This window comes from Haliaeetus albicilla, chromosome 8 (genome assembly GCF_947461875.1).
Source record: "Haliaeetus albicilla chromosome 8, bHalAlb1.1, whole genome shotgun sequence".
NCBI classification, from domain to species: domain Eukaryota; kingdom Metazoa; phylum Chordata; class Aves; order Accipitriformes; family Accipitridae; genus Haliaeetus; species Haliaeetus albicilla.
Genome location: NC_091490.1, coordinates 20929653 through 20942685, shown reverse-complemented (window position 1 = coordinate 20942685; position 13033 = coordinate 20929653). Strand labels below are relative to the sequence as shown.

General features: G+C 37.0%; 1 protein-coding gene across 2 annotated transcripts in view; it reads left to right on the top strand.

Annotated features, from left to right (window-relative positions):
- DPYD (dihydropyrimidine dehydrogenase) overlaps window positions 1-13033 on the top strand; it is a 365931-nt gene that overhangs the window by 257611 nt on the left and 95287 nt on the right. Inside the window, exons 17-18 of one of the 2 annotated variants that reach the window (XR_011325793.1) lie at window positions 10594-10714; window positions 11592-11706. Coding sequence is in view for 1 of the 2 variants with exons in the window: in XM_069789317.1 (XP_069645418.1) it covers window positions 10594-10714; window positions 11592-11711 (241 nt within the window). In the remaining variant the exon portion in view is untranslated. Of the gene's footprint in view, window positions 1-10593; window positions 10715-11591; window positions 11712-13033 lie in introns of those variants that run through there. The other variant, XM_069789317.1, reaches the window with a different exon arrangement.

Genomic DNA, 13033 nt, shown 5'->3' with positions numbered 1-13033 from the left:
TAGTTTTTTCTTTCTATGGTTTCAGTTTTATGCCACTGTTTGCTAAAGTTAATTAGCAGTGTGTTAACTAGTGTCTTCACTGCCTACATGAGAATTTTCAGGACTAGGCTCATACTTTTTTTAATTTTGCCTCACCTCCTAGTAAAGTTAGTCAATGTGCTGGGAGGCTTGCTCTTTACAGTAGGCCAAACCTGAATACAGGCCTATATGATGATAATTTTAAAAATGTGGGAAATCCTTCTCAGAGCATACGTTTTAAACTCCTTAGTTTGGTGGTCTTAAAGGTTTATGGTTTCCTCAATTATTTGATATTTTCTGCCTCTTTATTATAGGAAGGGACTGAGAACTTGCCTACCTGACCACAGGAAAAAGCTAAATGTAGCTGCAGCACTTGTGTTCAAGTTCTATGCTTCCCTTTAAAATATTTCATGTATGACGTAAGCCTAATCAAACCTTTATGCCTTCTAGCAAGTAACCTCTGCATGAACTAAAGAGCTGAAATATTGTTTAATCATGCTGCATACCACTTCTTTACAGTGATATGAGAAACATTATTTTGGTTGGCTAGGAACAACCAAGATAAAATATTTTGTTCTGGCAGGGGTAAAAAGGCATTCTTATTAGTCAACAGTTTACATATACCAATGCTGTTGATAAATAAATCTTCCCAGTTAGTATCTCCAAGAAGTTGATAAATGTAAATGTGCAGTTTCACATTTTTCACTTGAAACATCTAGGCCCAACTGGTATTGGAACAAATTGTTTGCTAATCTGACTCCTTTAATGTTGCATTAAAATGAATAGCTGTAAAGTGATTGCTACAGTTTTAACTGACCTATCTCAATGAAACATAAGGAGAGCTTTTCCTATTATATAACTATAACAATTTTAAAAAAGCCGTATAGTTAATTTTAAAAGTAGAAAGTTTTCTAACAGTGATGTTTCTTCTGGTTGCTTAGATTAATATTTTAAATTAAAAAATAAAAAACACAACCCCCCCCCCCCCAAATTCGGAATAAGGAAAAATGTTGTGGTTTGACCACCTAAGCAGAGAGAGGACTCAGTTTTCAAAATAAATTCGGTTGTTTTTCTTTTAGTGCTAGGGAGAAAACAGAAAGCTATTACGTGATCCGAGAAAGGAGTAGTTGCAAAGCTGACTGAAGACAGACACAAACTTTTCGAGTCTCAGTTGTGCTTGATCTTGACATCCCTCTTATCGTTGCTCTAACTCCCAACTTAAATCTATGTTTTGTACTTTTGTCTACTGGTCAATCAAAAATTTCCAGCTCATTTTTGACCTTGTCTTCACGTTGGTTATCTTTTCAGTCATTAGGTGCTACATTATCAAAGAAGGGGTGTAGGAGTGCCGTGCTGCTAATAAGGTATCCAAAGTGGATCTCCCACACAGCACTTTGATGTATGTATTCTTGAGTTTGGATACTGACCTATTAATATTGGCAGCTATTAGATGAGATATGTTAAAAAGCTTTGGAGTGAGGTTGGGAGGGGGGGTGTCTTTTTTTTAAAACATACTGTTAAGCATTGTTCATTTGTGCAGCTCCAGTAATGTACTACAATAAGAAAACGCTGTAACAACTTATTGTTCCCATTTTTTCATTTAGAATAGAGAGAAGTGATCAAAGGCTATTTGTCTTATGCTTTTAACATCTTTCAAAGGTTCTAATTGTAGAGCTGGAGAAGGGACAAATAGTGATTGCAATACCAAATGAGAGTAAGAAAGAAGAGGGAGATGGGGATCTGCTAAAATTGAAATTTATTGAAATTCTGATACTGTCAAAACCTTTTATGAGTCTTTTAAGGTTAGTTGGTTAAAGACGGTTAAATTTAAAGTTCCGGTTTTTTATGTGCACCAATTTTCTTTTTTTTTGAGTTTTTCAAAGTAGCTTAACTCTGAGAAGTAGGAACCACAGTAGTGTCATAGTCTTACGTTGGCTTTTCTCCATATCTGCTGTTATCTCTCCCACTATAGACAGGGTCTCTCTCAGAGCTTTGACTTCTCAGCTGAGACATAACCAAAGCCTGGACCTAATCCAGAGTGACTTGATTTTGTCCAGTGACATATTGGTATCACTGGAAAAAAAGGAGAATCTCAGTTAGGCTCCCCCAAGTGGAACTTGCAGTGACTGATCTGAAGAGCAGCTGGTCAAATCATGACAATGTACTTGCAGCTTTACTTCAAAGTAATAAAGTCCTAGCATCTAAGAATGGAGCTAGATGGCAGGGGTTTTTTAGTTCTTATAATTTACCGCAGAAAATTTAAAAAAAAAAGTTGAATCAAGTCTCTAGGCTCTTGCTTAGATTTTTACTTTGGCAAAAACATCTATAAATTGGGAATCATTACTCCCTATAAATATATTAAAAAATTAAATTAAAATAAAAAGTATAAATATAGTCTTTACATGGTCTTCAAGTGGTAATGTTTTTGTCTGTGTGAATAGACTATAACAAAAAGAAAGAATGTAGTCTGTAAAAGCTAATGGGAATTTTCCAAGCTATCCCTCTACATCTTAATTGACAGTATTTTGTAAGCAAAAATGTGCTTGTTTCACTAGTAGTACATGCTTAGTTATATAAGCCATATGATATCTCTTCAGTTTAAATATATTACAGTTTTTGTTCAAATTATAAAGAGAACACTTACTACGTAGAAAAAACACAGATGTCTTAATTTACCAAGTAGACTTCTTTTAAAAGATTTTTTAAAATAAAAGAGCATTTTAGAGTATGTGAGAGAGTAGAAAATAAGTATATCCTTGAATTATACCAGTGAGCAATAGTCACAGTACATATTGTTGCTATGGTAGTGTAGCTAAATGGTAACTATGTGGACCTTGCTTAATTCTCATATGAGTCTCTGATCTGTTAGAAATTCTTCAAAAAAAACCAACCCTACAACCTCTCTTCATATTGAAAAGACCTCTTGTTTCAAAGTGCAAGTTAATTAATAAAAGCTGAAGGCCTCAACTGGAAAGAAACATTTGATCCTCCCAGAACAAGATATGAAATTATCAATTTATGGATGTTTTTGAATGTTTATCCTGAATAGGATTTTCCTGTACCATTTTATTGAAGATGTCTAATGAGATTTGGGGGAATTTTTTTTTTTTGCTAAACTAATGGAAAAGGCTTCCACTACCTTCGGTACGCTTTGGATCTCATGCCCAAAGGCAATGCGGTATTGACTGAAAGAGTCTTGAATTCACATGCTGTCGTTATCTCTAAAAGTTTATTTTGTGACATTGGTTTCACATCACATCATATCATAGATTCTAGCCAGAAGGATATAAGCTCTCATCCAGCAGCTACATTTTTGTGGGGTTGACCAGGCTGACCCAAAGCCTCTAAAGTCATTTAGGCATTTTTTGAAATTTTTCCTAATATATATAGATAGCTTCACATACAGCTGCGAAAACTGTTATTCCTGCCTTAGGTTAAACTGCCTCATGTCTTTCTTTTTGACAGCTGTGGTCAATAGATGTTGACCAAAAGCTGTCAAATTTCCTGAGAAATGAGGAAGCATTTTTTATTCCAGATGAGAAGTAGAGAGTTATTCGTCTTCTACCCTGGGAAATCCTTCCCTTAATTTGACAGGCTTTAAACAAATTGTTAGCTTTAATTTAAGTTTGAAATGGGACAAATGTACAACCTGAACTGCCCTTTCTAGGATGTGAGAAGACGGTAACATTAACCATGAGATTCAGATGTCTCTTTTGCTATAGTGGTTGACTGCAATTCTATATTTAGGTACTATGGAAATTTTGGGTAGGTTTAGAGATAGACAGTTTTATGAAGGCAATGTTGGACACGTCATAGGAGGAGGGAGAAAAGATAACTGTGGAAAAGATCAATAGTAATATGAAAAAAAAAAGAGGTGAATGCTGAAGGTACTAATTTGCAATGCTTTAAGCTGAAATTGCCATACTTTTACTTTTTGTTCACCTTTGAAGGAATAGCAAAAGAGTAGCTCTTCACACACAGAGAGAAATTTTGATTTTTTTCCAATTTCCTAATGGATTTCTGGATCCATGTTTGATCTGGAAAAGAAATACATGATAGACACATATAAAAACCATTTAAACTAACAACTTTTCAGGCTAACAAGTCCTCAGAACATCTGTGGGATCTCTGTAAAAAGATGCAGCTCCAGACCTACATGTTGAGCTGGTGGAGTGGATTGAATAGGTGAGGGATCTATAGAAATTATTATCACTCATTTTCTAAAGCTGCTCCAAATGTATCCTGCCCCTGCCTGCCCACACTGCAGGCTGTGGCAGGTAGTGACACCATAGTGTTCACAAGGAAAGAGTAGCATGGCCCGGAAGAAAGTCTGCCTGTTGCATGGAGGTTATCTGCAGACAGTGAAAGATTCTTTTCTCCTTTCTTGTTTTTCAGATGAAGGTGCATTTGAGTCCTTGTGGGCTCTCAGACAGCAATTTGACTGAGGATAGGTTTAACTCTTCCCTTGTAGACTATTGTTGAATGAAACAGTAAAGTGAGAACGGTACCTGAATTAAATTTAAAAGCCAAATCTTGGAAATTCTTGAGTTTTCTTAGGCTACATCATTCCTGAACATAAAAGCATGCCCTCTTTTTCCCATAGATATCTATACTATTTTGGAAAATGTATCTACTGTGCAGTATGAGGAAGTTAACTGTAGAACATTTTTCATATAAAAAATTCCTCCAGTGGTAATAGATGTACGGGGGCTACAAGGGGTTTTTTTTCTGAAGAGCCAGTACAGAAAGAAAATCTGCCACCAGAAAAATGCACCGATGGGGGACTCTTGGTGCCACTTGCCTCCTAACCGTATATAAGAAATCCCATGTCACCTTCATGTGTCTCAAATTAATACAAAGAAAAAACAAGTCCTCTGTAACTTAGTGTCAGTATTTAAAATTGCAGACACAATGCATTATTTAGCCATGAAACTCAATGGCAAGAGATATATATAAGAATAGTTTCGTGGTCATCAAAGACTTGATGTTTATAAGGAAGATCAGACTTATGCTTGCATTAAATAGAATAAAGCATTTTACTTTCTGAAACTTTGTTGTTTAGGTCATTGTAGTCAGTGATAAATGAGATTTAAGGACTTTACGTGCAAGGTCCTAATGGATCTTGCAACGTTCTCAGTGCTGTCTAGAACTTCCCATCATCACAGTCAGGATAATGGACTTGCACAAATCATCAGCATGGCCTGTAATGCTAGCTAGTAGTCTGTCCTGGTTTCAGCTGGGATGGAGTTAATTGTCTTCCTAGTAGCTGGTACGGTGCTACGTTTTTGAGCTAGGTATGACAAGAATGTTGATAACACACTGATGTTTTCAGTTGTTGCTAAGTAATGTTTAGTCTAAAATCAAGGATGTTTCAGTTTCTGATGCCCAGCCAGTGAGAAAGCTGGAGGGGCAAAAGAAGTTGGCACAGGACACAGCCAGGGCAGCTGACCCAAAGTGGCCAACAGGGTATTCCATACCATGGGACATCACATCTAGTATAGAAATTGGGGGGAGTGGGGGCGGGGGATTGCCACTCCGGGACTAGCTGGGTGTCGATCGGCGGGTGGTGAGCAATTACACTGTGCATCATTTGTACACTCCAATCCTTTCATTATTACTGTTGTCATTTTATTAGTGTTATCATTATCATTACTAGTTTCTTCTTTTCTGTTCTATTAAACTGTTCTTATCTCAACCCATGAGTTTTACTTCTTTTCCCGATTTTCTCCCCCATCCCACTGGGTGGGGGAAAAGTGAGTGAGTGGCAGTGTGGTGCTTAGTTGCTGACTGGGGTTAAACCACGACATAGTCCTATGTAAGAAAGCCTTCATACATATGTAAAATCAGGATTCTGTCTGAGAAGAGTTATGTTTTTATACTTTCCACAACTGCAAAAGTCCTTACCCTGTTCTTAGTGAGGCAGAACTGCCACTGTTATAGTAATTAGGGATGGACTGAAGATTGCATGGTATGGTCCATTTTCTGTAGCACTAATTAGACAAGATCAGCTAATGTTACTGAGTGGTAACGTTCCTTCTGAAGTTCTTGGGTGAAATTCTGTAACAGGTTTATTTTTATGACATCTTTCAGACTGACATTTGTGTTCTTTATATATGCACACGTAGATATGTACATACACTCACACATATGTGGTTCCCAAGGACTGTTTGCATAGTTAAGAAAAGCATGTTCATGACCCTAAAGTAGTTGTATTTCTATCTTTTGCATTATTCAAATACTCTGAAAAACTGATTAAATTCAAGTATTAAAAATATTTCTTTTGTTAATGTGGAAAGTATCCCATGGTTTAAGGTATTCTGAAGAATCAAGAGTAGTTTTCTGCCAGACAAACCTTTTCAGATCCTTATGCAAATGACTTAGTAAAAACTGGGCACCAAAACAAGGTGAGTTTGAGGAGGTGCACCTCGGTCTATCTGACTCTCCTCTCTCCATTTATTAAACAGGTATAATAGTACTTCCCTACCTCAGAGAAGTGTTCTGGATACAATATAAAGATTGTGCAGTAACAGGATAGTGTAAAAATTAGGACCCCGCAAGAACACTGAAAACAGGTCATAGTAAAAATTTCCGAAATTTCCAAAAATCTACAGCCAGACATTTCTGTGGTAATCTCTTCATGGTTTTGTTTCTTTCCATGAAAAACAAGGAGAGGTGACCTAGTCTATGCACAGCATTTTCACACTCCTTTTTAAACATGCAGGATGTATCTGCCTTGAGGGTGATAGGACATGGGATTCATCTCATTACCAATGCCAAGTGCAATCAGTAGACAACTTGCTGCTTTAATTTCTGAGGACTTATTCTTATAGTTATGGTTGTAGTTAAGCTTATCATGTGATCATTTAGAAAAAAAGGTGAATAGTTGTTTTTCCTCTAGTATATCTACCCATTGGCAATGACTAGTTAGGATTAAAAGCTCCATCTAGCCCAAGGCTATAATGAATATTCAGGAAAAATGATTCTGTACTCCTGCTTAGGGAAGTAAAAAGAAACCCCTGTAACATTCAAATCTCCTGTGCCTTTGGAATAAACAAGCAATATTTGATTAAGAACAGGAAGACAGAAGACACACTGATGTACATCTCATACCAAAAGAGACTTTATATGGTATTAAATTACGAACAGATTCCTGTAGTTAGAGTGCATGAATCAATATTATGTTTTAGCTGATAATAATTTTACCAAGCTTTTATTTAGATGATGTTGGTTTAAAAAAAAATAAAATACAGCAGATAAATGAAGTGTGCTACCAATGGATGTTACAGTCCATTGAAGCATTTGTTCGTTCTTCTGGATTGACACACAGAGCAAAATTATGCTACACGTTCTGTAACAATCGCACTGTATCATCATTAATGAGAGAACCAACAAACCTAGTTAGGTGTAATAGAAGAAAATAATTTATATCAACATGGTAGGCTTTGAACCAAAAGCGTTAAGATCTTGTACTACATTAAGCAGAATAATATTTTAGTTAGTTCATATTGTTGATTTTGTGAATGTGAATGCCCAGTTGTTTTTACAGCTAATAACATTTTACATATCAAGCCATTTAGAAAATATTTAACTATGCAGGCTTCATCAACCACTTTATCAATGATAAAAGCTGCAGGCACTTTCATAAAGTTGGACTGGAGTAAAAAAAGATATTTATGTTGTGTTAGCAGTGACAGGTGTTTTTTGTAACGTGATTTATGGGCCTCAACATTCATTCTTTTACAAGTTACGTGCTCGTCCTTGAATGTTTCATAAATCCAATCTCTGCTAAGAATCAGTAAATGCAATTTGTAAATTGGGGTCAATCTTTCAGAAATCCAAGTATATGGGAGGCCCTTAATCAACAAAATTAATTAGGCAAAATGCAGTCTGTATATAGCCTCTTTAAAACTAGTTTTTGGTACCAGGCTGCTCACCTTGTTAAATTTGCACCTGAGTTTAAAACTTTGCTTTCTCAGAAATCTTAAGTTTTGAACTGCATTTTAAATTGGGATAATTTCTTTAGTCAATGATTGCACTTAGAAATGAATTCTGTATTTCTAATCATTTGACTCTTTCTCAAAAGTTGTGTTCTTGTGTGACTTCTGTGAATTGTTCTCAGTCCAAAGGCAAACTTCTATGGAGAGGCTGTACACCATCCAGTGAACTTCCTCTGGGTTATATAAATGTAGTTCATTCATTTCATATGAAAATTAGCTGTCCAGTGACATGAGTATCTTCTGTTTTCAACCTTCTGATGACTTATGATGCATTTTTCCAAGTCCTTAGTGCAAATATAGTAGGAAACTATGAATTTTATAAATGAACGAATAACTTTTTCTTAGTGATCTAAAGAAGAAAATGTGGTATTACAGATAAAAACAGGTGGGTATATTATTCCTCTTTGAGAATATGTCAGTTGTCTGCAGAGCATAGAAGCTCTGGTATTCTCATGTAGTGACTTCATGGCATAGAAATCCCTCTGGCAGCAGGGAAGCTCAGGCATGTAGTGCGCATGGCCACTGGACACTTGTGATGTCCCTGCAGCGAGGTGAGAGAGGACAGGCTGAGGTGGCTTACTGATGTTGGCCACTGCACCAGAAGGAATCTGAGCAGGAGGGGGCTGGAGGCAGAGCAGAGGGAGGAGGGGGAGGGGGAGGGTGGCAGAGTGAATCAGCTGGATGCTCCAGTACAGTTCCGCTGTAGGACTCGCACTGAAAAGGGAAGCAGCGAGAGCTGTCACACGTGTGTGTTTTGGGGGTGGCACAAGGGTAAACGGTCATTTTTTTAAGGTATCCAGCATTATCTTTATATGATGTTTATTTAATGAGCAAATGAATTAGCTAAAAGATTACAGAGGAAAAAAATCAGCTTTAGAAATACCTGTTTCAATCCAAAATTGTCAAATTTAATGGAAATTCTGATTTTTGTCTTAGGTAGGATGGAAATTGGGTTTATATGAATGAAAGAGAACTCCTAATAAGTTATTCAATGTGGATTAAAATAATTGTATTTTTTTTAAGTCTTAGTGTGTGTTGGAGTAAGAATTTTTATGGCAGCACTATAAGCACGATGAAGTCAGCATAATGAGTTATGTGTTGCCAACATCCTGAACATTATTACAAGGATTTCTAAGGAGAAGAATTAACATAAAGGATATACAATTCATGTCTTCTAGAGGCTCTCTCATTTCTGTATTGGGCCTCAAGGAAATGCAAAACAGAAATGAAAGTCAGAGATGCAACTACTTTCATACTGCAGCATTCATACATATTTCATGGAAGCTGCATGGGCGGGGAGATCACCATTTTTCTTGGAATAGCACAGCTAAGTCTCAGGGTTTTACGGTTCGTGTCAAGCACTGTGTGCTTTCTAGGAACACAGCCTGTGGGGGTTTTTTTGTTTGTATTTAACCACCGGTGTAAGAAGAAAAAACAACAACGGGATATTTCCCATGTGTTCACTAGACTGACAGCCTTGATGTCCACCAGATTGTTTTAAACTAAACATCATTTAGGCTCATCCCATTTTCAGTTACTACATAGCAATGCAGCTTTCTGAGTTTTTACAATATCCAAATGGGAGAAAATTATTCATATATGACAGACTTAATTATCTGAGAGTGTGATAAAAATTTAGTAAATGTAAATAATCGCTGCGGTACCAATTAGCCTACCCACAGGTTATATTTGAACTAAATCTTGTAATAGCAACATTCAGTTTTTAACCAGATCACGCACCATGTTCTACATGCATCACTATTGCAAATTTTAAGGTATTTGTTGAAGAGCAATATTAATAGCCAACAGAAAAAACCAACAACCCGTGCCCTAAGAATTATATTGAACAATAACCTTTATATGTGCCAGATGCAGAATGTCAGTTCCACTGAGCTGTTCTCAAAGGAAAGAATAGTTGATTATTGTTTACATGAGATGTGTTCCATAAGGGAAGTAAATGCCTTGAAATCAGGAAAAGCCAACATTTGAAGATTTTGATTTCTGGCTTTAACAGAGAAGATTTTGATCTTCCATTTACACTATGGCCATCCCAAGTTATTCTCTGAAGTCAGAGGAGAGTTCAGAAATGCTGAACTGCATTCTGATAGCCCTACAACCTCGACTCATCCTTGTTGTTCTGATCAAGGCATGATCAGCCAATGCTTCAGGTTCATGTTATTTTATAGGATACTGGTTATTTTCAATATACCTTACATAGAGTGAATCATTAAAACTGAAAAGTAATTTTTAAAATAAATGGGTAGAGAAAGCCTTTGTCATCCAAAATGGTATTTTCCCCTCTCTGGGAAGGGAACATTTTGTGATGTCTTTGTCTTCTGGAAAAAAAGAAAAAAGGCAATTTTTCCTTTTTTTTCATGAACTAACCTTTCTGTAATGGATTTGCAGTTACTCGAAGTGTCTGAAATAAGTTAACTAATGAGATAAGGTTCAGTCCTTATATGTAATTTCACAAAATTGCAGTATAGCCCCTTATAGCAAAGTTTTCTACTTCCTTGATATACCTTTTGTTCATATTACTTTTAATTATGTTCTATATTTATCTGACCCATTTGAACAGGATCCAGAGCTGGTACGGAACATCTGTCGCTGGGTTAGACAAGCTGTTCAGATTCCTTTCTTTGCCAAGCTGACCCCAAATGTCACTGATATTGTGAATATTGCGATGGCTGCGCAGGAAGGTAACCGACTCCGGTGGACAAGCTGTGCAGATTTACTAATTTGCTGGATGGGGTTAAGATAGGGGATTTGCTGGAATAATAACAGAAACTAATATGAAAATAGTTTATTTATTTGATGTATTTGGAATAAGCACAGTGATCAAAGGCTTCCTAATTTTGTCCATGTTTCTAGAATATAGCAATATATGAAGAGAACTATATTAGACTGTTAACAATAAATCATATATATTTGTGTGTGTGTTTGTCTGCACACTACTATTTCTATCATATTTATACATTTACCATACCACTGTAAATTGCCCTATTCCTATGTTTAGTAGTGAAAGTGATGTGTGAAAACAGAAATACACCATTTAAAGGTATATATACATATTTTTATTCTTTTTCTTTAGAACTTAATAGTACAACATGGCAGGAAATTAAGTTTGCAAGTAGGTGTATTAATCCATCACTTAGAACCATGGTCATCATTTCTCTGTTGCATTGTTCATTTTGTCTTGCTCCTCACAAGCTTGGAGGAGGTGACCCCTGTGCTGGGGCACGTCCAGGTGTTGTACAACCACTGTAGCAGGTTCTGTCCCACACAGCTGAAGGGCAAAGATCTGCCTGTCAGCTCCAGTGTTTCCAACGTGCTGTCTTACAGCCCTTACAGCTCTTTCAACTGATGCAGCCTGCTCTGAAGCTACTGTTAATTTTATCAGCCCAGGATTGGTCTTAAGGACCCTTCTGCACATCCCCTTACAGTTTGTTGTTTTCTGTCTTCAGCTGTTTATTTGAATTTCTAGTTATTTCACAGTTTCACAGTTTTTCTGTTGTGTTTTTTCCTCTCTTCTTCTTATACATATGATTTAACAAAAAGTGACCTTTTCTTTCACAGGTGGCGCAGATGGTGTTACAGCCACCAACACTGTGTCAGGACTGATGGGACTGAAAGCAGACAGCACACCTTGGCCAGCAGTTGGTAGAGGACTGAGGACCACATATGGTGGCGTGTCAGGTAGGTGTTGCCCTTTTTGATGCGTGGTACTTCCTTGGAGGCTTTCAAAACATCAGGAGGTCCTTGTAGTGGGCTAGAATATCATGTCTGCAGTAGCACTGAGTCCTTAAAGCTCACTGCTGGTCAATGTTTCTAATAGTCATGACAGATGGAACAGATTAAGTGTGAAGGCTCTTGGGTTGCCCTTTCCCTAATGGTAAAGCGCTGCATCAGAATACTGTGATAGGGTCACTGGAGAGGGAAGGAAATCTCTTCTCTCGTGACCCTCGCTTTTCCTCAAATTTTTCATTCTGTCACAATTGTCAGGCCCCACGTTAGACAGAGGCTAATGAAAGGGCATCACAGGGGGAAATACCAACAATCCAAATGCAGTGTATGTTTCATAGCCCGAACTCCAGCCTTCCTCCCTCCTTCCCACTGAGTGCACCTCTTCCAAGGCGGTTATTTCCTCCTCTTCCCGCTGTGGTAAAAATGATAGACTGTGTTAGGCAAATATATGTGTATTTTGGTAGCCTATTCCATGAGATATACAAGAATATCTTGTGTAGGCCATATTTCCAAGTCCTGATTCACAGTTTAATTTTAAAACCAGCAGCAAAACTTTTACACTCCAGTTCAGCGCCTGTGCACACTAATGTATTAATCTATTGACCCTGTGCACTCTGTTGCTGTGACAACATGAACTTGGCCCTGCAAAGACAATTCTGTGAGCTTCTTGACTTTACTGGTATGGAGATTAGTCTCCTTGATGATAGAGGTAGCAGTAAATATACATAACAGAAGTAATAGCATCCTCCTGATTGAGTCAAACACTATTTTATCGGACCCGCCTCCTACCTCACTCCGAAAACATGATCAGAGGAGACCAGACAGGCAAAAAATGCTTTATGTGACTGGTGTTATCCTTAGAGAACCATAAGAAATGTAGCAAAAGATAACTTTTAAGCAAACTTTAATTCAGACAAATGTATTCAGCAGAAAATTGCCTTATTGCCTTAGATAACTACATGGAATTTGGAATTTTTTAGAGAACGCTGAAAAGTAAGGAAGAGATAACAATCAGAAAAAATCATTATGCCTATTGCATGATGATTATTTCACAGTGACAGTCCAATAAGATGTTATATTTTAATATTATGCAAAATGGGAGGAAGAGAGGAACAAGAAGAGAACAGCTACAGCCCATTTCAATTTCTCTAGCCTGCCATGTTGACAGGAAAAGAATAAAGGAGGTCACAATGGGTGCTGTGCATTAAAAATTAATAAAAGAACTATTGCAGTAGTATTTTATATAAGTAACACCATTCACATTTTCTCATTTA